Genomic DNA, 25667 nt, shown 5'->3' on the forward strand with positions numbered 1-25667 from the left:
CCCAGACGGGGGCACGGAGGGTTCCATGAGCTTTCAGAGTCCTACAGGGACACCAATCTCTGCTTCTCCTACAGGGAGCCTGTTCCCCTTCATCTGCCGCATGTCATGCTCACATCGGAGTCTGTGCGGGGACCTCAGCCCCTATGGCCGGTGGCAGAAATGCCCGCAGCAGCGCTGAGCAGGAATGGACGGCACCCGTGACTGAGAAGCTCAGAGGAAGAGCCGTACCTCCTCCCTCGTGGACTCACTTGGGAAACAGAATACCCAGTGTCAGAGTCGGAAAGCCACCAAGAACACATCTTTCTGTGTTGGGCAATCCGTGAGGTGGGCGTTGGGCGTGTCAGGTGCCGGCCACCTGTCGAGGCGGAAACGAGCAACGCTGGTTCCGGACGGCGGCTGCCCCCACGCAGGTTATGTCAACACCGCTCTGGCATCTGGAGACGAGGGCACGCGTGCCCAGGGACATGAGCACATCCTGCCGTGACGCACGGGCGGGGAGGACAGCGGTATGGGGTAGGGGCCCATGTCATCACCGACCCGCCGTCCTCCGTCTTTCTCGGCAGGGGTGTCGCAGGGGCACACGCCGCGGAAGCTGCGGGCAGCTCAGCCCGGGGAGGAAGAGGAGTGACCAGAGGACCCCAGAGACCCGAGTTCACATGCCGGCTTTGCCACTTCCTAGCAGCGTCACCTTGCCTGAGGAAAATCCCGCGGAGAACTCAGTTTTCCCCAACGCTGCAGGAGGGGGGAGGCTCCCTGTCCCCTAACTTTGTCGGAAGACGGAACACCTTGCGAGAAACTGCGGAACAGAGCACGTGCTCCACGCACAGTTGTTTCCGTGAGGTGAGGCTGGAAATAAAGCCAAGGCGCTTTCCCTAACGGGCTCCGAGAGGAGGCACATAAAAATTAAAGAGGGTGCCAAATGTGAAAGCCCAAGTGAAGCGCGTGGAGAGGAGCATCCTTAGAGGGGACCCTTGCCGGGTCGCGTCTTTAGAAGGCCACCTCCCGTGTGTCCCGAGCTCTGGTCCTGAGTCCCACAGCTCCCCAGGCGTGAGGCACAGACCACCGGACGGGAGCACAGACCCGGAGCTCGCAGAGTCTATCCACTCCCACACCATCGCGGCCAAAGGCAGTTGGGCTCCTCTTCCGCCTTTAATGACGGGGAAGGCGGGCTGGTTGGGATGACTGCAGAGAAGAGCGAGGCCCCGTGGCTCCTGGGGCAGCCATGTGCTCCGTGCATGGGAAGGTGAGGCTTCCCAGATGGGAAGGACCCAGAGGGGAGATGGGTGTGTGGCAGGGGCTGGGGACTGTGTGGGCTGTAGGCCGCTCCAGAACCGTGGGGCCTGTCCCACAGAGAGGCCGTTCTCTCTGGTGTGCCGTGTCACAGTTCTCCTCCACAGCCAGGGGACCGTACCCCGGGGCAAAGAGCCTGGGCATGGAGTCGTACACTCAAGGGAGCTACACCATCTTCAGGGTAAGTGACAGGAGAGCAAACCGTCAGTCGTATAAAGCATGTTTACAACCAGCTGATACCCGTGATGAAGGAAAGAGCCCAGAAGGAGGTGAGTACCATCGACATTCGCTCTGTTCGGGGGCAAACCGTTCTCTCCTGTTGGAAAGCGTACTTTTAGCCGACCGCATGTGGAAACAAAGGGTTTCCACGTGACTTTCCTTGTAGGGCCAGGTACTGAGGGCCGCCCCATCTCCTGCCTTTCTCACATGGAGTTTTCAAGGCAGACCCGCAGACAGGACAGCTTGCTCTCCTGCTCCCTGGAAGGAGGCTGCCGCTGTCCTGTGGGAAGTGCCTCTGCTTCTGAAGGGGGGTCCGCCAGGGGACTCAGAGGCTGCAGCTCCCGCCGGGAGCCAGCAGCCATCTGAGCACCACCACAGGGAGTCAGGGAGCGGGACCCAGGGCCGTCGCTCTGGTCTCGCCCAGATGACTTGGAAAGGCTGCCCACACCGCACGATGGCCCTCGGATCCCGCCTGGCAAACGAACGCAGACGGAGGACGTGTCACAGAAGACAGGCTCCGCACAGTGTGCAATGTCCCTGACACTCAGCCACTGTCTCCTACGAGGCTTCTCCCCAGATCGGACCAACTGTGCTGTTAGACCCTTGTGGCAACTACGCACACATGTGTCCATCAGCACCGCTGTAGGATCGGAAGACAGTGGCGCACCCCGGGAGAACTTCTCACAGGAGGGTGGCATGGAGCCCGAGAACCATCCGTATCTACGTTTTGTTTTGGAAAACATCCTCACGCACAGTGTGGAAAGACTGAAACACAAAATACTTTTTATATGTGAGTGTCTGCTTCTCGGTTCATTATCCAATGACCAGCTCAAAAATCCCTCTGGTGGGCTTTGTAAATTATGTTCCGTACGGATGCTGGAACAGTATTTTTATACCTCAGAGCAGTGGTTCGTGAATGGGGAAGGAGGGGGGTGATTATGCCCACAGGGGGACAAAAACAAAAACAAGATAAATGTGTGCTTGTTTGTCAATCTTTTTTTCTCATCTGACGCAAAAGACATTAAGCGGCAATTATAAATCTCTAGGAGCACACAAGGTAGAAAGATGAAACACCAGTAACACTAATAGCACAAAGGATGGGGTGCACCGAAGCCGTATGATGGCAAGGCTTTTGTACACTTTTTAAATTATGTTGGCATTAATGCAAACCAAATGATCACATGTTTAAGCCGCTAACGGTAATCTTCAGAGCAACCATGAAGAAAATAACTAAAGGGAAAAAAAAAGAACTACACAATAACCTAACATACACATAATAAAAGAAACAGCACGAGAATCGAAATGGTACACTAGAAGATGTCTCGTTAGCGTGCAAGGAGGCAGTCACTGAGAAATAAAGGAAAAACAACAAAATAAGGCACAGAGAAAACAACATGCCATACCAAAATCGCATTTTATGAAGAATGGCATTTTATGTAAACGGCTAAAATCCCTAATAAAAGGCAAAGACTGCCAGAACGGACTTTAAGAAAGAAAAACAACGTGAGCCAACTTACAGGGCGTCTGTAAGATACACTTTTGATTGAAAGGTGCAGAAGGTTTTTAGGATGGAGAAGAAATCCAATGTAAACAGCAACCAGAAGAGCAGCGGCACAAGACAGACCCAAGACAAGTATCTTTGCTAGAAACAACACAAAGGAATGTAACAGAAACCTTCTACAGAGCCGTCATTCTGCATTCCAAAGACGCAGCAATTACAAACATGCATGAACTCAGCAACACAGCCCCAATGACACAAAACAGAAACTGACCAAAAAACTGGAGAAAATGATCATTCAACAATGTAGTTGGAGATTTGGATCTCACGCTTCTGATATGGGATAGGACTCGATAAAATGTAGCAAACAGATAGGAGAGCAGATTTGATACAGTAACTACTTAAACACCACCAACCAGCTGCACTTGGCAGGATTAAATGTAGCGAGCAGACTTGATACAGTAACTATTTAAACACCACCAACCAGCTGCACTTGGTAGACGTCCATGGGACGCTCCATGCAACACTAACGTCACACACCTTCTCCAGGAAAACGCACCTTGACGTAGGAGTAGGAAAAGGCGGTACGTGAGGCCAAGGCCCCATAAACCTACAAAGGCTTGAGATCATACCACGTAGTTCCCTAATCAACAATGGAAGGAAGTTAGAAGTCAATAATGGGTACAAAATGGGGGAATTCATAAATATGTGGAAAGTAAACGACACGTGTGTCCTGAAGGGTCAGGAATGTCGGAGATGCTGCGGGATGAGCGGAAATGAACACACAACACCGTAAACCTATGGGGAGAGGAAAGCAGCGTGTGGAGGGAAGTGACTGGCCACAAACGCCGACGCTAATGAAGAACGGTCAGAGACACAGCGAGCGGATGACCTGCAGAAGAGGAAGGGGCTGCAAAGCCAAGAACGGGCAGCGTCTGAGTGAGTGGACAAAGCAAGGGAACCGATCCTCCCCTTGACCTCCAGAAAGGAATGTGACCTTGTGGACACCTTCATGTCAGCCCGGGGAGACCTACTCGGGATTCCCAACCTCCGAGACCGCGCTGCCCTAATACGTTTACACTGTGTTAAGCCGCGTGGTTTGTGATAAGGGGTTACTCCTGCAACAGGAAACCAACACTGTAAGAAACTTTCCCCGCCATCTATTTTTGGTTTTCTTCTAACTGGACTTCTGTACAGTGGCCTTTTTTTTTTTTTAAGATTTATTTATTTGAGAGAGAAAGAGAGCACATGAGCAGGGAGAGGGGCAGAAGGAGGGGGAGAGCTATTTCAAGCAGATTCCAACTGCCGGTTAAGCGCGGAGCTTGACGTGGGCTCGACCTCACCACCGTGAGCTCCTGACCGGAGCCGAAATCAAGAGTTGGAGATGCTCAACTGACTGAGGCCCCCAGGCGCCCCTGTGCAATGACTCTTGAGCACGTCAAAAACACGGCCTGCCAACAAACCTTTCTTAAATTTCATTCGCACGGGCTTTCCCAACCGAAGGTCAACGGTCCCTAAGACAGTTTCAGCTTCCCCGAGGCTTCCCACCTGCTGTTCAAGAGCACCGTGGCCTCGGGCTGTCTTACCCCTACATCATCATCACACATGTATAAACCTTATCCATCACCGGGTTCCTTTTTCCCATCTCCCACTGACGCATCATGACACTTCCATTTAGCGAGGGTCAATAATTTAAGTTCTTCTTGAATTTTAAGAGACAAATGTACGACCGTGGCATTCCAGATGGATGTGTCTTTCTCATACTCGAGATGGATCAACACTGTGAAGAATGAGCTTCCCAATGCCCCAGGCTTATGGCTTCATGGTGAATCCGTAGTGAATGTACATATTCTTATGGGTTTTGAATAAATGACAAGCAGCAGCTGCCCTGCACAACCTGCACAGTGTGAAGACGTTCCTCCCCCAACCCCAGGAACCGCTTCCATTATCTAGTTCTCGGTGGTCTCTCCTGCTACTCCGGTTTCTGCCGTGACTATTGTACGACGGCGTCCCCTTCAGAGGCGCGCTGGACAAGGACACCAGAGTGAGCATCCCTACGGAGCCAACGGCAGAAACCGTCTTCACGGAGGGTGATCCACAGCACTGGGGTATCGAGCGATCGTGCTGAGATGAAATCAGGGCTAAACAGCTCCTCCTCTAAAGACACAAGGGCCGCCCGCCACAGGCACACTCCTTTGGCTGCTCAGGTGTGCTTCCTGTCCCTTCTTCTCACCTGTGGGTGGAGGCGGGGGAAGGTCGGAAAACTCCATTATGGAAAGATGACAAAGGAAAACGGGATGAATGTCCAAGTACTGCCGTGGGCACCGGCCTCGCCAAGCAGCCCTGAGCACGTGCCGTCCACGGCCCTGGCACAGTCTGCCCACCAAGTCTCCAAAAGCGCGGTCCAGGCTGCTTGATCCGCTCACGGTATCACCCAGTCTACGTTCCCGGGCGGACGGCTAGACCTGCCAGCACAAAGGCACACAGACTGGGCAGCTTCAACAGTACACGCGCATCCCTCCCTGTCCTGCAGGATGGGAGTCACAGACACAGGCTGGGCCGAGATGGCTCCTCTTGAAGCCGAGGAGATGCCACATCCTCCCTGTGTCCTCACAGGTCCGTCCCTCTGTGCCTGTCTGGGTCGTCCTCTCCTCTTTTTACAAGGACAGCAGTCCTATGCGGCCAGGGCCCATCCCAGTAACCTCATCCCACCTTCATCACCTCTTTAAAGACCCTGCTCCCAAACACAGCCCCATTCGGAGGTCCTGGGGGCGAGGGTTTCAACATGTGCATTTTGGGATTCCATCCCCCAAGTCCATCTACAACACAGCATTACAGATCTTCATCTTTTTGGGATTTCCTTCTGCCAAAAGCAAAGGCAACCAACCACTTTAAATTACCCTTGTAGATCTTGTTTTTCGGGGGACGGGGCTACCAGAATAATCAAGAATGAAGAACCAAGATCCTTTTAAAAAGCAGATGCTCACACACTAGAAACCGCTTTACAGATCTCAGATTCTACTGAACTCTGCTCGGGATTTCTGCCAAGATCCAAAGAGCAGTGATGTGTGGGTCCCTCCTTCCATGCGGACTACATGGCCGGTAAAAAGTACTGACGTCCCAGCGTTTCTGACCAAAGGGGACAAGCTTCGCACCCTGATCTCCAGCTGGGAAGTGGCCACCTGTCTGTGAACCCACACAGGCTCCTTGGACAGAGAGTGAAGCCTGGCTGCTGCTGCTTTTCTGCTGCACGTCAGCGCAGGCCTCGTCAGCTGCTCCTCTAACTCAAAGCCCGTGAAAGATACCAGCGCTCCCTCAGAGGTCATTTCACAGCCCTCCTTCCGACCTGCTTAAACTTGGGAAGTATAAGGAAAATGCGGAAGTCTCGCCGAGTTCAGAGACTATTGGACTGAGGCGGAAAGACATTTACACGGGCGCTAAAAAGAATGCACAACCTGATCCGCCGCATGGGAATGGAAAGTATGGGGTAGAGGACCAGTTTTCCCCAGTGGATGGGTAGGTCGTTCAATGCCCACCGCACTCAGTGACAGCTGGAAGCGGGAAGGCCGCCGAATACATCCCGGGGTGCTAGTTAATGCTTTATGACTCACAGTCTTCCACCTCCCCTGGCCTGTGGGGCCGACAGAGCTGTAAATAAACGTCGAAAGGCACACTCGGCTTACTGATCCTCACTCACAGTTTAAGGGGACATTATCGGAACGCGACTGAACAGTCAACTTCACACTCATCGTTTTTACAAACTTCATTTATTAGGCCAAAGTGATCACTGGGTCTTCAAAGAGGCTCCCCCTGTTAATTCGGACAAGAGAAGCACCGAACAAGGAAATAAAAGCTACTGGCTTTCTAAGTATGGTTTAACGAGCGTAAAGGTGTTTAAGCTGAGAGAAGAAATTGTAAACAGGATCGAACGCTGTGACGGCCTCTTTGCGGTGACAGTTCGAGTCCACTACGTTTGTACACAGCACGAGCAGATACTAAATGTTCAAGCAACAGGTACATTCTGAATCCCTAATGTTAATAGCCATACAGAGGCCCGCCGTCCCTCGGTGAAGTTAGGGACCTGGGATGGCGTGCGTCCACGGCTACAGAAGAGCAGAGACTGAGAAAGGACGGGCATCCGACGGGATCGCGGGCACAGAGTCGCTGGCCCAAGGCAGACCCATGCCCCAGGCCCTGCAAGCTGACACCAGAAGGGACCTTCCCATATTCAGCCAGAGGTGGGCAGGGAGCTTTGGAAATACGACAGCCCCCGTGTACCAGCAGGGTCTTCTCAGTGTGAATCTGGGTACTCAGTTCACACTTAGAACACTTCTATCTGGGGACACGCGGTCCCATCTGCCAAGTACCACACAGCCAAGTTCTGTAAGGCCCCCATTTACACGCTCCTGTCGGTGCAGACAAGAGATGCGTGGACGAAACCCAGACGGCTCTCGGACGAAAGCGCGAGGCCCACGGGGACTACGCCGGGAAGAATCGAGATTCTGTGTGTTACATTACATGTCCCCGAAGGCTCACCCCCTTCATGTCTTTTCTGTCACTGGCAACCGGGCATTAAGTTTAATTGCGCTTCGACGCAGGTGGGCTAGGAGTTTCCCAGGTGCAACGACACGGCAAACAGGGCTCTTACGTGGGAAGGCAGGAGAGATAGTCCTCGGCCTTCGGGGGTTCTGGCAACTGGTGGTTTGCACATAATTAGAGAAGGCAAGGACATAGGAGACAGGTGCCGGGATGCAGTTCCGTCCTGCCCAACATGCCATGAACAACACTTTACAGCCCGTGAAGATCACGGGGTGCACCCAGCCACACCCCAGGTCCTGCGCTCGTTTCTGCGCTCATCCGGGCCGCGCTGTGCTGAGAATGTGGGGTGAAGGACGCGGTCTCACGTATCAGAGCTGGCTCGTCCCCACACCCCATATAGCCGCATACAATGCAGCTGTGCACACCAACAGGTACGTAATGCCCGGGCCTCCTCCGCCGATAAACGCGCCACGTCTGGGCGCTGTGCTACGTGCTCGGGCCCAAAGGGTCCGCAGAACTGACCTCGATCCAAACCTCCGTGGGGCACGGTCTAGCAGCCAGGGTTTTGCTCACGGATCTGCTTGCCAGCCTCCGGAGTCAGGCTGAGCCCTTCTGTGCCTTCCGAGCACGGTAAGCATTCCACCGGCCCAACTGTCCCCAGGGAAACAAAAACTGCACGCAAGCGCCTTCGCCAACAAAGCCTGCCTCTCTGGAGGTATCACTTACGTATTTTACCCGAAAACAGCCTGCAACCTGACCTGCACGTACGACGCCCTGCCTTGCTGAAGGACGCAGACCCTTCCGGAGGGCATGGGAGGATGTACCTGCTGCCACGTCCACAGAGGCTGGACCCAAAATGGCAGGCGTTGACTCAGGGTTCAGGAGGAATCACAGGACGGATGGGAAGCCCGAGAAGGATCCTGACCTGCCTCCTCTCTGTCGGGTCACACCCTTTCCTCCTCGCTCCCAAATCCACGTCTTTTTCTCTATTTCCATGCAACACTGAAGAAAGCCAATCAAGACACGTAGCAGAACAAGCCGGGGGGAGTCCATACAGCTGAATTTCCAGATCTCTCCTTCCCAGACCCACGAAGCAGGTCTGGGAGTGTCTGCACTGCGTGCGGGAAGGGGGACATGACGATGTCAACTCGCACTGCCGTCCAGGGACTGCCACCATACACAGACGGGCCTCGGCAGCGGGCCACGTGTTTTGGTGTTCTTGGCAGGGTGTCAGCCTCAAGGGTCTTCTCGGTGTCAGATGGGAAACCACGGCAGCTTCCCTGCGTGACGGCCACGTCAAAGTTGCCAGACTTCCAAGCGACTGAAACCCAGGGTGCGCATGTGCCCAGAGCAGACCCCTTCACTTGTGTTGTGTATTATGTACCTGGTGTGTACTTCAGAACAAGCCACTGCGATCCAGCCAAGGCAGAAGAGAATGCTGGCCACCTCCGTCTCCCTGGGTTCCTGCAAACCCCAGCATGACCCAAAGAGTCTCGGAATCGACCCTCTCCCCCTCCTTCCATACCGGCCCTCTGTGTCCTTGCAGTGGAGTGCGTGGTGTGTCTCAGACAGCTGTGTCTGCGCCCTGCCCTCTCGCAATCTGTGCACAGAACCTCATTCGGAAAAAGGACCTTTGCAGACGGGATCAGGTCAAGAGTCTCAAGACAACGTCATCCTCTATCTGTCGGGCGGGCCCCAAATCCAATGACAGGGGTCCTTGTAAGAGACGCAAGAGAAGGCTCAGACGCAGAGGAGAAGCCATGTAAAGACCGTGGCACACGTGGGAGGGAGGTGGCCACAAACCCAGGAATGCCCGGAGCCTCCAGAATCTGGGAGAGGCAGGAAGGACCCTCCCCTGGAACCCTGGGACAGAGCATGGCCCTGGCCACACCTAGATTTCAGACTTGTGACCTCAAGAGCTGGGAGAGGGTCACGAAAGCCAGCAGCCTGTGGTACCCTGTTATGGCAGGCCCCAGAAAGTACCACAGTGCTGGGGTCAAGCCTCTGAGCCCGTCTCCCTGAGTGGAAGCCTTGGTCACGGATATCATCCAACCCCCCTGGCCACACAGCACCCTGTGCCCCTGGCCTGAGAGACTCCCCAACTTCCTCCCTCGTCCTCCCGACTCCCTCGGCCCGGCTGGATGGCCTGCTGCAGGATGCATGTTGTTTGGGAGGCACCCTGGGCAGCCGGCCCACTTCCTCCTCCCTCCCCAGGAAACTGGGTCAGCTCAGCAAACAAACGACAATGCGGCAGGATGGAGAAAGTCTGCTTCCCCCAACGCAGAGCCCACGGCGGTCCTGACTGTGTCCCGGAAGTGTGTGGGAGGACCCATTCCTGGTGTCAGAACCCAGCATCTGGGGGGCCAGCGACAAAGCCTGTGGACCCACATACTGAATGAACGCCCTGACCACGTCTGTCTCCCTGGGAGCTCTTGTGAATCTGTCCTATGCTCTCCTTGAACTGGTTCTGAAGCTAAAACCCTACCCCAAAGCAACCCTCCAGGGCAGAAATCGCCATCTGTCTTGAGCCGCCTGAAGCCCTCTGCCGGGCCTCAGATGACTGGGTACCTGTCTCGTTCAAACTCCCCAGTGGGCGACTTCAAAGGTCTTTATCAGGCTGCGGGATCAGGCGAGGTCAGCACGACGGGTTTAACAAGACGGCTGCTGAGATAGGGCTGCAGCTTCGGGAAGGGACCGGCTCGCAAGGCTGCACCTGGCAGAGCCAGCATGACTTCCGTGCTTGTGCGAGAAGCACACGCCCAGGCAGCCCAAAGCGGCAGCCCACAGCACGGGGCCCCACGCATACCACGGGGACAGCTGACGATGATTTTTCTCTGCACCGATGCAGAAATAAGGGACCTGCTTATGGGCCCATTCCTCAAAGAGATGTAGGAACGTCGCAGGGGAAAACTGCCTGAGGGTACGGTCTTCATCCAAACGCTCCTGGGTGCCGGGATCCTGCAGGGTCACCCTTGGGAGCAGCAGGAATCCAGCGCTGCCGCTGAGGGGGGACGGACGTGCCCCAGAGAAGACCCGAGATTGGTGAAGTGTTGCCTCCCTGTGCGCCTGTGAGACGAGGCACGACGCCGCCCACGTCACCGTCACTGCCCCAGCTCCCTCCTCGGCAGCACGGGCGATGCCGGCAGCACGAGCCTGCGTCCACCTTGTAGCGCTAAGTGAGATATGCCCAAGACTCCTCCCGGGAGCGCGGGGCTCACAGGAAAGGCTCTCGACAGGCACGGGCTGGGGAGGAAGCCACGGAGAGCCTACAGAATGGCAGTGGTGGTCGGAAGGACATACTCAGATGAAGGTTAAGGCCGCATGGCTTCGGGGGTGGGGCAGAGGGCGCGGAAGAGAGGATGGGCAGGGAATTCCCAGTCTCTGCGTGTGGCCCACGGCAGGGCAGGAGGAGAGCAGATGGGGCCAAGAATTCCAGACTCGGTGGGACATACACCGTGTGCCAGGCGGGGTTACACGGTGGTGACGGGGAAGCACGGATCAATGCAGGAGAGAGGGGAGGCCAGACCACAGGCTTGGAGAGTCCTGAAAGCCAGAGCGGTTGCTGCAGCTGGTTCACGGTGATGTGCAAGACACAGACGGGGTCCACACCGGTCACGGAACGGAAGAGGAAGAGGACAGCCTGAGGAAGGGCGGAGAGGAACGGTCCTCGAAGCCAACGAGATGGAGTCCCAAGGACGGAGTGGGGAAGGGGCGGGGGAGGCAGGAAGTTCTGGAACTGTAAGAGAAGACTGGATGTGGCCACACAGCAGGGTGCTCCTTTTCTGGGCAGAAGCCAGCTCTCGGTGGGGTGCGGCGGCGAGGGAGCGGGAGCAGGAGTGCGGCCCCCTTTCCAAGAAGCCTGGCAGAACACGGAAATGGGGGAATGCACTCTGGCCGGCAAACGATGGAGGAAAACCACAGGCTCAAAGACCACGTTGATACGCCACCCAAGGCCCTCAGCACACGGTCACTACGGTTCCACAAAAGAGACGGAATCACAGGACTACACTATGCCCGGCTTCTTCGCCCCATGAGTGTGGATTAGACCCAGGGAAGTAACACCCCGCTGAGGGGAGGATGGCCCTTCTGTGCCTGAAGAGCGTCCCGTGGTTGTGTCAGGGCACCGCGACACCGGACGGGTCAGTGTTTACAGCCCCTTGCTTGTACTGCTGGGGCTGGGAAGAGAGTGGGGTTCCCATTTCGAGGGTGTACTCCTAACGTGCCCTCTTCAGCACTGTGCTACGTGGTGCTAAGTTCGCAGGAATCAGCCGGCACGGCTTCCTCTTTCTGGTCCTCTTCACGCTGATGCCTCTGCCTGGACCAGGATTCCGTTCCTTCCTTCCGCAAGGGAAGAAATGCTTGCCTTCTCCTCGGGATGGACCACGGCTGCTGCTCCTTACCTCTAACAGTTGCATGCGTCAGCAACGAGCATGCTAAGTCCGCACGTTGACAATCACCCCATCGTTTCACTCAAGCTCAGTCTCACGTCAAGATCCCTTAGACCATGGTAGCCTACAGGTAGTGGGAGAGGAGACAAAGCCACGTCCGGAGCTGCCAAAGTCAGCTGACAGGTGCATGAGAATCCGTCTCCAGAGTGCAGGGAGTCGGCAGACAGGTGCCAGAGGGACACAGTCCCCGGGTCTAACCAGAGCACCGTGTCAAGAGACACCACCGTGCAGAGAGTGGCAGGGGGCTATTTTCTGAGCAACTTCAGGCAGGCTTTATTCCTCTTGTGCGTGTGTGCTTGTCAGCTTCCGTGTGACGCTACCACAAGAAAATCTGGTGTGTCGCAGTCTTGCTTTGCAAATCCCCAGGGCCGGCTCCCGCTGCACTGACAAGAAGACACGGAGGGCCTGGATGGGAAGGGGACCTCGTCTTCTCCAAATGTTTCCTGCTGTCCCACAACATCCAGGAACGCTGCCTCAAGTGTCCAGGGAGCTGGGTGTTCTGGAGCTCTTCCTTCCAACATGAATGTTATTTAACGATGTCTTTTTAAACAGAACCTACTGACTACGAACAATTCATTCACATTTGGTTTTGTTTTTTCGCGCTTTGTGCTAAAGCCTTAATCGTTCTATTCCATCTTAGTAAGTTTCAACCACGTGGGAACGTTCCAAAAAAGTTCCTGGAGTACCCAGGAAAGACCCATGCAACCGAGGCCTCTGTGCAACCAAACCCTACAACCTGCAGACAGCGTGACCACTTCATTCCTAACTCCGCACGCTTCTCCAGAAAATAGGACACTCATCTATACAGACAACATAAGTTGGAAAAAAAAAAAAAAAAAACTGACGTTAACCTTTCCAAAATGTCTACAAACTGTAGACAACTGTACTTGCTTTCTGTGCATCTCTGCTTTCCAAGGAGAGGTCTGAACGCCCCTGGACGGCGTCCCCCACAACCACTGGGAGAAGCCATGCCTGCGACCGGAATGAGATGGGAGCAAAAGCAGCATGGGCTGCTGACGTACGCGCGCGGACAGACCCTAGGTTCCCACAAACACCCTCTCTTCAGGGTGAGTGGTGCCAGCGAGGCCTCCATGTTCCCCGAAGCCACACCCAGCCCGTCTATGTGCTCAATGGTTCAGGCCTCCAAGACACCATGGCCCTGCCTATACCTGGTATGTCAGGCTACACGCTTCTCCCCAAAATGCCCCAGGTGCCACCGTGCAGGATGACAGTGGGTTCCACTACGCTTCTGAGGACCAGATTCGTCGGCAGGCTGGGACTACGGCGACAGAACAGACCACATGCCAACTGTGTCCCCAAGAAGGCAACAGCTGTGCACGAGGCATCATTTCCAGCTTAGAGGGCACGCGGGGATGGAGGAACAAGTAAGGAGACACCAGGTGGAAACGAGCAGCGAAATCCCAAATCCCAAACAAATGTACACATTCCACAACATCACTGGCCTGGACTTTTCCAGAGGTCGCCACGGAGGGGGGAAACAAAGGTGATGTGATTTGGGGATGGGAGACGTTTTCTGATTTAAAGCAGGGTAAAGGGACAGAGGATCCATGAGGATCCCGTTGGGAAATCACTAGAGCATTTTCAGCTGCATAAGCGGCTACCCTTGTCTCCACGTTCCGGTACAATCATTACTGAGAATTCTTTTGTTTTTTCTCCCTCGTTAAACTCAAACTCTGTGCTTGATAAAGATACTGTGTCTCCGCTTCAGCAAACATGATCCTTGCTCAACCGTTTCTTCCGCTGGTCGGGAATGCCCCTTTTCCTTCCCTGCCCCTTTGTGTACTTGACAAACATCTCTGGGGACTTCCTGTTCACAGCACGGCTCTGTCCCTATCGTGCCGTTGCCGTGTTCGCTGGCAAGTTGCGCACAGATTCCACTCACTGTGGCTTATGTCCCATCTGGACTCTGAGACGGAAAGAAGAGACTTGTTTTGAACCCCGTACAGCACGTGGCCAGCACACTGCTTCTGAACAGACGAGGATGAGTGAGGGCACGGCTCGGGAGCTGTGCCGTCCTGCATGGGGACCTGCAGCCACGGGAGGCTACTGAAATGGAAAGTACGACCACATAAACGGACAATTCCGTTTCTCAGTTGCACCAGTCACGTTTTACGGACGCAGGGAGCCCGTGTGGTTCCTGTCCGCAGCGCAGACAGAGAGAACATTCCCACACGGTAGGCAGTCCTGCGGGGTGGACAGCGCTGGTCTGGAGAGCAGAGAGGTCAACAGTTCTCATCAAGGACACCCCACTTCCCTTAGTCATGCAGGGTGCAGAGAGTGGGGATTTCAGGACACTTAGCTGTTGGCTGTAGACATCACAGGGAGGACGGGAGGGAGCCAGATGGTAAAGGAAGGCGCCTGCCAAAGGCGCAGAAGGTACACTAAGGTGTGCAGGAATGGCAGGCCACCTCGGCAAAGCCAACGGCGACGAACCTTCTGGGGGCAAAAATGATGTGCGTCACAATTGTTACGTTTTCCAGAAAATTCTCCATCCATGCCCTGCGTGGATATCTGCACAGTACGGCCGAGACTGCCCCCACCCATTTTAAGCACAGTTAAGTGCAGGTTTTCAGAGATGAAACGCTCCAATTACTAGTCACTGGTACACATGCACACCTGACAGCAGGAAATTTATTTCCAAATGTAAGCCACTGTGGCACGACATTCTAGTTTCCAGCCAGGGGCCGCGCCTGAATCCCTTCCCAAATACCTCACCCCAAGGTGTGACGCGGCATCGGGCATCTGAGTGATGAGTGCTTTTACGGCACGTTTCCTGGGGCACTACTTCCCTTGCTCTTTACAACGCACGACATCCGCAGCGGCCCCTGGACAACGACAGAGTGTAATGTAACCACAGGGGTCAAACCAACAACAACAACAAAAGAACCAGAGTCAAAGCCGTGTCATCAGAAGGACAAAACAGACCAAGGAGTCCCTCCCCCCCCCCCCCCCCCCCGAACTGCCTTTCCAGAAGAAAGGAGGGAGACGCAGAAGCTGGATGCTGAGACGGCTGCCCCGTGGCGGTGTATCTGTGACGCGGAGGTGCCCCACAAAGCAGACCGTGGGCTGGAGGCACGTAGGGGAAAGCGAGCGCAGGGCATCGCACACCTGCAGGGACAGGGCTCTGGTGAAGAGCTCAGTCAGTCGCCCTGCCAGCTGGACTGCACTCTCCTCTCTGAGCACCAGTCTGCAGTGGGGATGCGGCAAGGGCTCTCGAGAGGGGAGCAGCTGCGCTGCCCACTGGTCAAGTGAGCACTGACTGTAAGAAGGAACGTGCGGGGCCACAGGTCGCGCGCGTCTGCTGGAAAGACTCCCCAAAGGGGGCAGGGTTTACCAGCTTCAGTCCCTACGTGGCTGTCATCCCTATTCGTGACAAGGGTCCTGCAACACACAGAGTCTCTTCTTGTGGGAGGATCCCTGTCCTGGGTGTGGGGGTAGGGCGGGGGGAGGGTGCGCCCACCAGCATCTTACTCCAAACACAGAAAGTCGGACTCAGGGCTCGCTTTCGTGTGGGCTCTGCTCTGCCGCCAGGCCTCTGACTGGCCTCCAAATTTCAGCAAACTTCTTTGCAAGGAACTTAATTAACTTCCACCTAGCAAGAACAAAAACCCCAGCACCAGCTGCTGGCTCCCAGGAGGTCAGGACAGGAAGAATGTGAATGACAGCCCCTGGACTCCAGCCTCAGACCCCAGGGCACAGGACAAAGGGCGTTTCCAAAATGCCCTGCCTCCGCTGGGGTATCTAGGCAAGCCCTCAGAGTAGATGAAAACCACAGGCAGAGGCCCCTCAAGGCTCCTTTCTCTGCTCTACCTTCCTGAGCAGCTGCCAGGACCCTGGGAATGTGGGGACAGGATACACGAGAAGAACCAACGCACACACTGAAAAGCTCCTGGTCTCACTTTAAAAAGTCTCACACAGGTCACGTGGGGGTCAGACGACAAGGCGCTGTGGCTCCTATGAATATTAGTCTGGAGCATGGGCTCACCTTATGGAAGGAAATTCTCTTTTGTCATGAGCCTCATGGATGCTCCAGGGTGGAAAGAAATTAGCCTAGGTGAGGCGAGCAGAACCCCAGAAGGACAGGGGTTCTGGCCACAGACCGGGCACGATGGTGCCGCAGTCCAGTCGAGCAGTGACTTTCGGAACTCAGTGACCGCCACAAAGGCCCTGCACCACACACACACACACCCCGTCTGTCCGGGAGCCCACACAAACAGGCACCGCCAGTCTCGGGTACCGTTACTTGGCAGTCTGGGAACTAAGGCAGCACAAAGATGTCCAGCACAGTTCACGTACTCTGCCATGCGAAGGTGCAGCCACACGCCAGCCGTTTGCATCCTGGAACCCGTGTGCATTTAGGGAGACGTGGTAAATTATAATCGACCGTGCAAATCTCTTTCTCGTGCCCCGCAGAGATCTCTTACTATTTTCTGATCTTAAGAATTCAAACATGACCTTATTTTTCTTTGCTAACTTTTATGGATGTTACGTAATCACTGTCTGGGACACCCAGAAAACACATTTTACGTGCACTGCATTTTACACGTTCTGACCTTCCGAGTATTGTTAACCACCCTCCTCTGCCTGGGCCCGGTATCAAGATTAGACATGGTGGGCTGCTCCCTGAAGCCCTCCGTGGGAACGTCCCACGCCAGAGGCATTCGCCCAGCGTGGCTAAGGAACACGTGAAAGGTGGCTAGCTTGACTGAGATGAGCTTCTAAGTGTAAAATGCAGATTTCGGAGCCTAGGTCTCAAAACGCAGGTAACAGGTCTGGGGAATTTTTACACCGATGGGTGGAGACACAGTATTTTGACTATGTCGAGAGAGGAAAAAACAGACCGTTCAAGTTGGTTTCATCTGTACGTTTCTGCTTCTTCAGTGCCGCCGTGCGACGTTCTATGCTGTCCTATTTCTATCAGGCAGCACTGCTCCGCACAACAAACTTCTTGTCTTTTACCCAGAAAGGGCCCACCCCTTGTGCTCCTAATTTCAGTTATTTACGAACTAGATAATCTTCGCATGGCACAAGCCGAGAGACTGTTTGAAAACCTGTCATCTTCTTTCAAAATCTTGTCCCGGCTCATAAACAATCTCAGTTCCCTTTCCTCTTTCTCTAAATGGCCTCCGAGAACCAAAATTAGTACCTGGACCACAGCTGATTGTTACCTCGTGTCAACAAAAAACACAACCCGAAAGGGCCTTTCCTATTTCACCTGTACTGGGAAGTCCCCTCACACTGTCAACATGTCTACAAAAATTGCCACTTACTTCCTCATTGTCCCGATTAAACAAGCTTTTCCGGAACAGAAGCATTTTCGGTGAAACCAAGTGTTTTCCATTTCATTTCCCCGAGAACAGCCGTCCTGGGGGCTACCGTGGCCAACGGAACTTCCAGGGGAAACACATTCACCGTTCTAGAAAGCAGACTTTCTGCAAAAGGACTCCTTACGAATTCATGATAGGGCGTTAGGCAAACAGCAGATACTTGGGATGAAGTCAGGCGCTGAGGAGCTCGAGCAGGGGGCAGCGGCTGGACCCAAGCGAGGTAAGGCAGTAGATTTTAGAGAGCAGTGTTTTACACAAGACGCTCTGGAAACAAATGGAGTAAGCGAATTCCTGCGAAAGTTCTGCCAAGTCTTACTACCTCAAACAAGACTTAAAGCAGAGAGGCGGGGGCAAAGGGCAGAAAACACGGAGAAAATCTTCCGAAATGGCACTAACTCTTGGTTCTCGGACCAGTTCCAAGGACTGGCTAACAGTGCTAGGGGCTAGTGGAGACCCTGGTTAGTCGCTGTCCCTGCAGGCGCCAGGGAGGGTCCCAGACGCCGCACTGATGGCTCCAGGGACCGGTTGCGCTTGAATCTGGAGATAGAAACAAGCATGCAGCTCATTTAGAACTTTAATCAATTTAATTTCAGTGACGCATCTCGGCGGCATGAACGTTCATGAGACGCCCACCACAGGTTCTCTGGACCTTCCATTAGAGGGTAAGGAATTTGACAATTTAAGTGCTTGACCACCTGGGCAGGAAAATTCATGTCTACCAACTAGGCTTATAGATCCCAGAAGGTTTCTGAAATGGAGTCGTTTCAGAGGTGGTACCTGCACATACTGTTTTCTGCAATTAGTGACCTCAACAGGGAATTTTTTTTCCGTCCTTAGGAATTCATCGGTTTCTGTCTCTGGGTTCATAAACCAAAGTGACTGTTTTTTGTATTCCTTTAAAAAAACAATCAGTCTTATTAGCAGAGAGCCACGTGTCGATATGATGGGCAGGGGGGCAGGGTGACCATGGCCACGAAGATGATCACAGCATGTATATTTAGAATCGATGATCTGCACTCCGTCCTTTTCTGCTGTGTGACCTTGGGCTAGTGCCTTAACCCCTCTGAGCTGCGGGGTTTGTTTTCACGGGTGACTGCAACCAGTTCCTCCTGCTCTGCAGGGTCTTAGGGCAAGAGGCGGTCATGTGTGAACCTCTGCAGCAGGGCAGGAGCCTGCACGGAGCGCGGGGGCATTTTTGGAGGCCCAGGAGGCCTTCGGAGGCTATGAGGTCAGAGCCTATGACCTCCGGGTGTCATGGACGGTGACGCCGAGGCTGTGGTTCTGTCCTGCTGCCTGCACGGAGCGGCGTCCTCTCCGTGTCTGGACGTGCTCCCTTCTTGCGGTGACCAGCGGCCCGTGACCCCCGCTATCAAAGGGGCCGTGGGAGACCCCCGCAGGAGGCCGGCGGTTTCCGGCCAGCAGCAGGGCCGGGGGACTTCTGGGACGTGCCTGCGGCGGGGCCGGGGCCGGCGGGGCAGGGTGGGGTGCGGCCCCGCCACGCCCCTCCCGGCGGACCCTGAGCTGCAGGTCCCTGCGGGCCGCCGCCCCGAGCAGGGCTCCTCCGGCTCAGCGCGGACCCGCGAGGCCGCGGGACGGGCCGTGCGGTGCGGCGGCCCCCACTTCGGGGACACGACCCCCGGCCCGCACGGTGCCGCCAGCCACGCGAGCACCTCCGCGGCGACCCCCGGGCGCGCACGCGGGGAAACGGAGGCCGCGCTCCCGCCCGCCCCGCCCCCGGCCGCCGCACGGGGGTCCCCAGCGCCGCCCCCGCGCGCACCGCCCCCCGCCACGCACTCCGTCCCGCGCGCACCGCCCCCCGCCACGCACTCCGTCCCCACGCGCGGCGCGGCCGCCGGAAGTAGCGCCCCGGGCGGCGCCGACGCCGGAGCCCCGCGCGCGGCCGGCCTGACGTGCCCCCGGCGCCCACCGAGGGTCCCGCGCCCCCCCCACGGGCGGCCCTCGCGGGGGACAGACGCAGCTACGCACCCAAGAGGAGGCCGTCCATGTCAAAGAGCAGGTGGGTGACGGGCCGCGGCGGGGGCACGGACGCCGCCATTGTGCCGCCGTCACGGCCGGGCGGGGGCGGAGGGAGGGGCGCGCGCTCGCCGGGCCGCGCACGCGCGCTCCGGGGCTGCGCGCCAGTGCCCCCCCCACCGAGGCGCTCGGCGCACGCGCACCGCGAGCCTCCGCGCCCTCAGACGCTCTCGTGCACGCGAGCTTGCAGCCGCCCTTCGGGTCCCGAGTCGCACTGCGCACGCGCACCTCGGTCGGTCTGTGGAAGCTCCTGTAGTGCACGCTGTGAGTCGCCGTCGTGCACGCGCGCTTGCGACCCACCCTCGCGGCCGGAGTGGCACTGCGCACGCGCACCTCGGTCGGTCTGTGGAAGCTCCTGTAGTGCACGCTGTGAGTCGCCGTCGTGCACGCGCGCTTGCGACCCACCCTCGCGGCCGGAGTGGCACTGCGCACGCGCGCTTCGACCGGTCTGGGGAAGCTCTAGTGCGCGCCCTGAGACGCGCACGCGCACGCGCGCTCCGCTCTGCCTGCCGCGTCCCGCGCGCGCGGGCGACTTTTGGAAGTTCCGCTCAGCCCGCACCGCGAGGTCGGGACGTAGCACGAAGGGGCACACGTTTGCCGCACGGGCACCCCGACACGCGGGGCCACGCAGAGCCTAGTTTCCGGCCTGCGGGAAGTGCAGGACCTGAGTTTGGAAAGGGCGTGAGGAAGGAGGGCGAGCCTAGAAGGGCCGGGTCGTGGGGCTGTTTGGGGGTGGGGGGCTGGGAAGGTGCTCCTGTCGGCATCAGCGCCAGCCGCCCGGTAACCGGGAGCCCAGATGGCGCGGGTATGCAGTCCGCAGCGGCCGTCCCGGGACCCTCGCGGATTTCCTTTTCAGTTTCGCGCGCCCGCCGCCTCGCGGGTCCGGGCGCATGCGCAGGGGCGAGCGGGTCCGAGGCTCTGCAGCCAGCCGCGCACCTGCAGGTCCCGGGCGGTCCTGGGCAGCTGAGCTCTCCCAAAGCGCCCCTCCCCCCGGTAGATCCGATCGAAAAGGGCCTGAACCGAATTACTAACGTGCCCTGCCGCCTCATCTGCCTTACTCGCTCTCAGTTGTTCCTTGTTTTTCTTTCCCCCCCTTTCCACTCTTGCTGAATGCAAGCTGTAAAGATTTTTTTTTTTTCCTTTTGGGACACTCCCCCAAAACACCTCTTGGACCCTGTTTCTGTTCAGAGTCGGTTGATGTCGCATGTGCACGCTTACGCATCACCTCTTTAAAGAAGCAGATGCCAGAAAGTTCTAGACACTTTAAAACGTGAGGGTGTTACTGCTGGGACGCTGGGGACAGCTTGCCCCACCCAGCGGAACGTCTGTGCCTCAGTTTCCTCGTGTGTGAAGTGTGGGCATCAGAGGAGACCACGCAGGTCAAGCTCTGAGTATCAGGCATTAGTACATCCATGGTCAATGCGTGTCTTTCCAGAGCTCTTGCTAGGAGAGAGTCTAAGCGTGATTTCTTTTTGGTGGACGCCGGACGTCATTCAGAGAAGGTCGTTCATCAGCGGAGTAGTGAGGCGACTGTGACCCCAGGGTGCTAGGCCTGCTGCGACGAAATTCCACACACTGGTTGGCTCGAACCGCCTCTGTGTTCCGGAACAGGTCTGGAAAAGCCAGAAGTTGGAGGACAAGGTGCCAGCAGCAGGGTGAATGCCTCCCGCGGGCTGTGAGGACTGGGTTGTGTCCAGAGCTCTCTCCGTGCCTGGTGCACGACCTTCTTATCTCTTTCTCGCATCTGCTCTCTCTGTAGCTCTATTTCTGCTTCCCACTTTCTCCCTTTTCTCCTCCTAACCCTCGCTCCCCTAATGACCACCTTTTAATCTTATACCCTGGGTGAAGACTCTGGCTTCCAATAAAGTCACCCCAGCTCCCTCCCTGTTGGGACTCCAACTTTTTGTTTCTTCCTTTTGCTGTCTGAGGTTATCTATCCCATGCTCACGTGTTGGGTCTGTAGAATTCTCCTTCCCAGATTTTCTACTGTCTTTAGAAACCCTTGGGAATGCATGTTTTTCTCTCCCACTGTAACATCACAGCTCTGTTGATTCCTTAGATAAGAGGAGGGAAAGCTTCCAGGGCCAGAACTAAGCTTTCAGAGCTGCAGGAGATAAGCTGGAAGCTGTCTCTGGTGAGTTCCTAAGTCAGGCAGGGATAGCTCCTTAGAAGGAGTTTCAGGATTTCTACAGATTTGCTGCAAAAATAAGCCGGCTCGTCAATGCAGGTGATGAAGGTGACACAACCGGAGGGTAGAGACATCTGGAGTGTCTTCCTTGCCCTGTTCCAGCCATTGTGGCTCCGGGCATGGCTCTTGGCAGAGAATCCAGCTTGTTCACTTAGAGGAACACAGGTACCAGCTGGGAATTCCCCTCCAGTTCCCTGGACCTGGCAAAAACCTCACTGGACTTGTGGAAGAGATGCACTGGGCAGTTTTGTGGACTTGTTCTGTCCACAGAGCTGAAAATGTGCTCCGAATCATTTTTTTAAGTCTTATTTTCTATAGTCTTATTTATTTATTTCTCAGAGAGACACAGAGAGAGAGAGCGTGCACACAAGTAGGCAGAGAGGCAGGCAGAGGCAGAGACAGAAGCAGGCTCCCCACTGAGCAAGGAGCCGAATGCCGGACTCGATCTAGGACCCTGAGATCATGACCCGAGCCAAAGGTAGCAGCTTACCTGACTGAGCCACCCAGGCGTCCCTGATGTCTGTACTCTTGAGAAACACCTCTTGAGGATGACGGGAAATGCCTCTTTAAAAAAACAAAAGCAAACTAAACTGTGAGAACCATCATGCTTTTCTATGTCATAACCTAGATTAGAAAAAACAAAACAAAACTGAAAATGTGTTCACAGTTAAAGTGGTTTCTGTGCAAGTAACTAGAGGCACTTTAACTGTTGTTAATCCTCCTAACAGTCTGAGTGTCTTTGGAGAGGGAGGATGGATTTCCTTGCACGAATTACAATTTATTTTTGCAAAATTGTGTTTTCCCCGTGAGATGATGGCTCACTTTTCCTGACAACTTGATTTATTTTTTTTTAAAGACTTATTTGTCAGAGAGAGAGAGAGAGAAGGTGTGCGTACAAGCAGAGGGAGCAGGAGAGGGAGAAGCAGGCTCTCCACTGAGCAGGGAGCCTGATGCGGGGCTCATTCGCATGACCCTTGAACCATGACCTGAGCCAGAGGGGGTTGCTTAACTGAATGAGCCTCCCAGGTGTGCCTCTTGACGACTTTCAACTTGCCATTCATTGTACGAAGAAAGGATATGTATGTCTTAGCCATTCTTTATCTTGTTGGGTTGGTTCTTCCGTCCCTGTGTTTGCTTTCTGTGTTGTATCTGGAAGGCTGCTTGTTGCCTAAGCCATCTTCGGGAGCACACCCAGCTCTGCCGTTCAGCCTGAGCAGCCCTCATTTCCTTCCCTCGCTCCGACCTGGCGCCCGGGAGCGTGAGACTGATGTACGGTGCCCTTCCAGCAGGCTGCCTGTGTGGACCCCTGCAGCAGCTGGTGGCCGGGCTGGGTCTCTAAGGCATGTGTGCAGGCAAGCCCCGAGGGACACTCGAGGTCGCTGCTGGCCGAACTCGTCAGGCTTTGTGAGTAGTTTGGAGAGCCTCATAGGCTCTGCCAACAGCAAGGGCTGCTTGTTTGCATGGGTCAACATTCCTCTAGCAGGAGAACCTGCAGGGGGGCGGCTTCAGACACAATGGTGGCAAGGCAGAGGGCGAGCATAAAGAATGTGTATCTTTCCTTATGTGCACGTGCATATGTGTATACAGATACATTGTTACGTCTCATTCCGGGGCTTTAGAATCATATTCTTTACGGACATCGTTTAGACCTCAAGTAAAAAGATGGTGGCTCATTGCCAACCCGAAAAGGACGGGGTTCAGAGATTCTACAGGCTGGTGAGCACTTGAAGGTGCCTGGATAATGTTGCCCGAAAGCGTCACGCTTTTTCCCTGTCTCTCACCCTCTGCATCTGTTTCACGTGGATGTTGCTCTCTATCCTTTGTCATGTCCAGTGAACAGGAAGTCAGCTCTTTCTCTGAGCACTACGAGACACTCCAGCAAAGTAATGGAACCCTAGAGGGGGTGGTGGGAACCTCCGATCTGTAGTGGCTCGGTTGGGAGCACAGGTGACAAGCTGAACCTGCCGTTGGCATCTGGTGGTGGGAGGAGCTGACTTGTAGACCGAACCTGGCACCTGGGGCCTCTGACACAACTTCAGGTATAAGGTACAGGTACAAAGACTTGAATTGCAGGACACTCGGGCTGGTGTAGGAACGTTGCTTCGTGCTCTGGGAAAATCCGCACCTACGAACTGGTGTCAGAGTCATGCTCCCGAAGGCCTTACCTCCACATCCCATCCTGCGGGGGATGAGGGCTCTGCCCTGTGAGTTTTCACAGGGAGAGGGGCATTCGGTCCATTTTAGAGGGTTACTTTGTCTTTTGCCATTGAGTTATTTTCAGGTTCCATAACACACACCCTTAGTTCCTTGTCCCCTGCATGGAGTGACCAGGTCGCCCTAGCATGCCTGGGACCGAACCAGTTTCACTCTGAAAGCCTTCCATCCCCCGGAACCCTTCAGCCACAGGCTCAAGAAGACACTTGGCCAGCCTTCCCTTAGCTGCCCCTGTGTGAGGCACAGGAAGGTTATGGGTCAGGACTGAGCCCACTGTCTCAGCAAGGTGGTGCGTGGTGAATGGTGATAGGATTCAGTGTCCTGGACTTTAAAGCAAGGGGAGGGTGTGGTTGGAGACTGATGACTGACATACATGTCACTGTCAGTGATCATGCAGACATGCCTTTGTGGACTGGAAGGGCAGGTTATGCTACAGACCTCCATACCTCCATGTCCACATGGGTCGGCCTTCCCTCCAGTGTGGGCACGTGCATGACGCCTCACAGTGGAACAGCATACCGTTCACGGACACTGCAGATGACACCACGGGCCTCGGCATGTGGGTCGAGATAGCACAAGGAAGTGCAGAAATCACCCACCCACACGCCTCTAGTCCAGGGTCTTCCCTCCACGCCGTTGATCATTTGGGCAGGAAAATGGACATGGACTGAATTTGTTTCCCAAAATTCATGTATTGGAAGCCCCAACCCCCAGAACCTGAGAACGAGGCTACATTTGGAGATGGGGCCTTTAAAGAGGTAATGAAATGAATAATGAGGAATGGGCCCTGACCCAATCCAGTGGGTGTCCTTGTAAAAAGAGATTAGGACACAGACTCACACAGGGGACAACCACATGATGACACAGGGAACAGATGGTCTTTGTATGCTCAAGAGAGGAGGCGTTAGGAAAAACCAATTCTACCCACACTTGGATCTTGAACTCCTAGCCGGTGGTAATTTGTTATGGCGGCCATAGCAGACTATCACAATAATGCTGTGTGGTGGGAGCCATCCGGGGCACTGTGGGATGTTTAAGAGTATCCCTAGTCTCTACCTGGTAGAGGCCAGTAGTACCTCCTTTGCTGGGAGTATGTATGTATGTGTCTACCTAGCCATCCACCCACGTACCCGTCCACCCATCCATCCATCCACCCACCCATCCATCCACCCGTCCACCCATCTATCCATCCACACATTCATCCATTCATCCATCCGTCCACCTGTCCATCCACACATCTGTACATCTGTCCATCTATCCATCCGTCCACCCATCCATCCACACATCTTTTCATCCATCCATCCATCCACACATTTATCCATCCACACATCTATCCATCTATCCATCCACCCATCCATCCATCCATCTGTCCGTCTGTCTGTCCATCTATCCATGTATCCATCCATCTATCCATCCATCCACACATCCATCCATTCATCCATCCATGCACACATCCACACATCTATCCACCCATTCATCCGTCCATCTATCCATCTACACATCCATCCGTCCACCCATCCACCTGTCCACACAACCATCCATCCGTCCACCCATCCACCTTTTCATCCATCCATCTGTCCATCCACACATCCATCCATCCGTCCATCCACACATCCATCCATCTACCCATCCATCCATCTGTCCATCCACACATCCATCCATCTACCCATCCATCCATCTGTCCATCCACACATCCATCCATCTACCCATCCATCCATCCATCCACCTACCCATCTATCCATCCATCCATGCATCCACCCATGCAACCATGCATCCATCCATCCATCCATCCACCACTGCTTTGGACAGTGTGGCCTTCCATGCTTGTAGAACAGTGTCCTGCCCCTGAATATTCTCCTGAGTGACCTCAGGTGAGCAAGACCACTGTG

General features: G+C 55.2%; 2 protein-coding genes across 5 annotated transcripts in view; one reads left to right on the forward strand and one right to left on the reverse strand.

Annotated features, from left to right (window-relative positions):
• Positions 1–19460, reverse strand: part of LOC123935478 (pseudouridine 5'-phosphatase) — a 74910-nt gene extending 55450 nt beyond the window's left edge. Inside the window, exon 1 of one of the 3 annotated variants that reach the window (XM_045996305.1) lies at positions 19329–19460. In XM_045996305.1, coding sequence (XP_045852261.1) covers positions 19329–19398 — 70 coding nt within the window. In that variant the 5' untranslated portion in view covers positions 19399–19460. Of the gene's footprint in view, positions 1–14730; positions 14757–19328 lie in introns of those variants that run through there. The other 2 variants (XM_045996304.1, XM_045996306.1) reach the window with 2 other exon arrangements.
• STS (steroid sulfatase) overlaps positions 19248–25667 on the forward strand; it is a 156808-nt gene continuing 150388 nt past the window's right edge. Inside the window, exon 1 of one of the 2 annotated variants that reach the window (XM_045996301.1) lies at positions 19248–19359. In XM_045996301.1, the coding sequence (XP_045852257.1) occupies positions 19346–19359 (14 nt within the window). In that variant the 5' untranslated portion in view covers positions 19248–19345. The remainder of the gene's footprint in view (positions 19360–25667) is intronic. The other variant, XM_045996298.1, reaches the window with a different exon arrangement.

The sequence above is a fragment of the Meles meles genome, chromosome X (genome assembly GCF_922984935.1).
Source record: "Meles meles chromosome X, mMelMel3.1 paternal haplotype, whole genome shotgun sequence".
NCBI classification, from domain to species: domain Eukaryota; kingdom Metazoa; phylum Chordata; class Mammalia; order Carnivora; family Mustelidae; genus Meles; species Meles meles.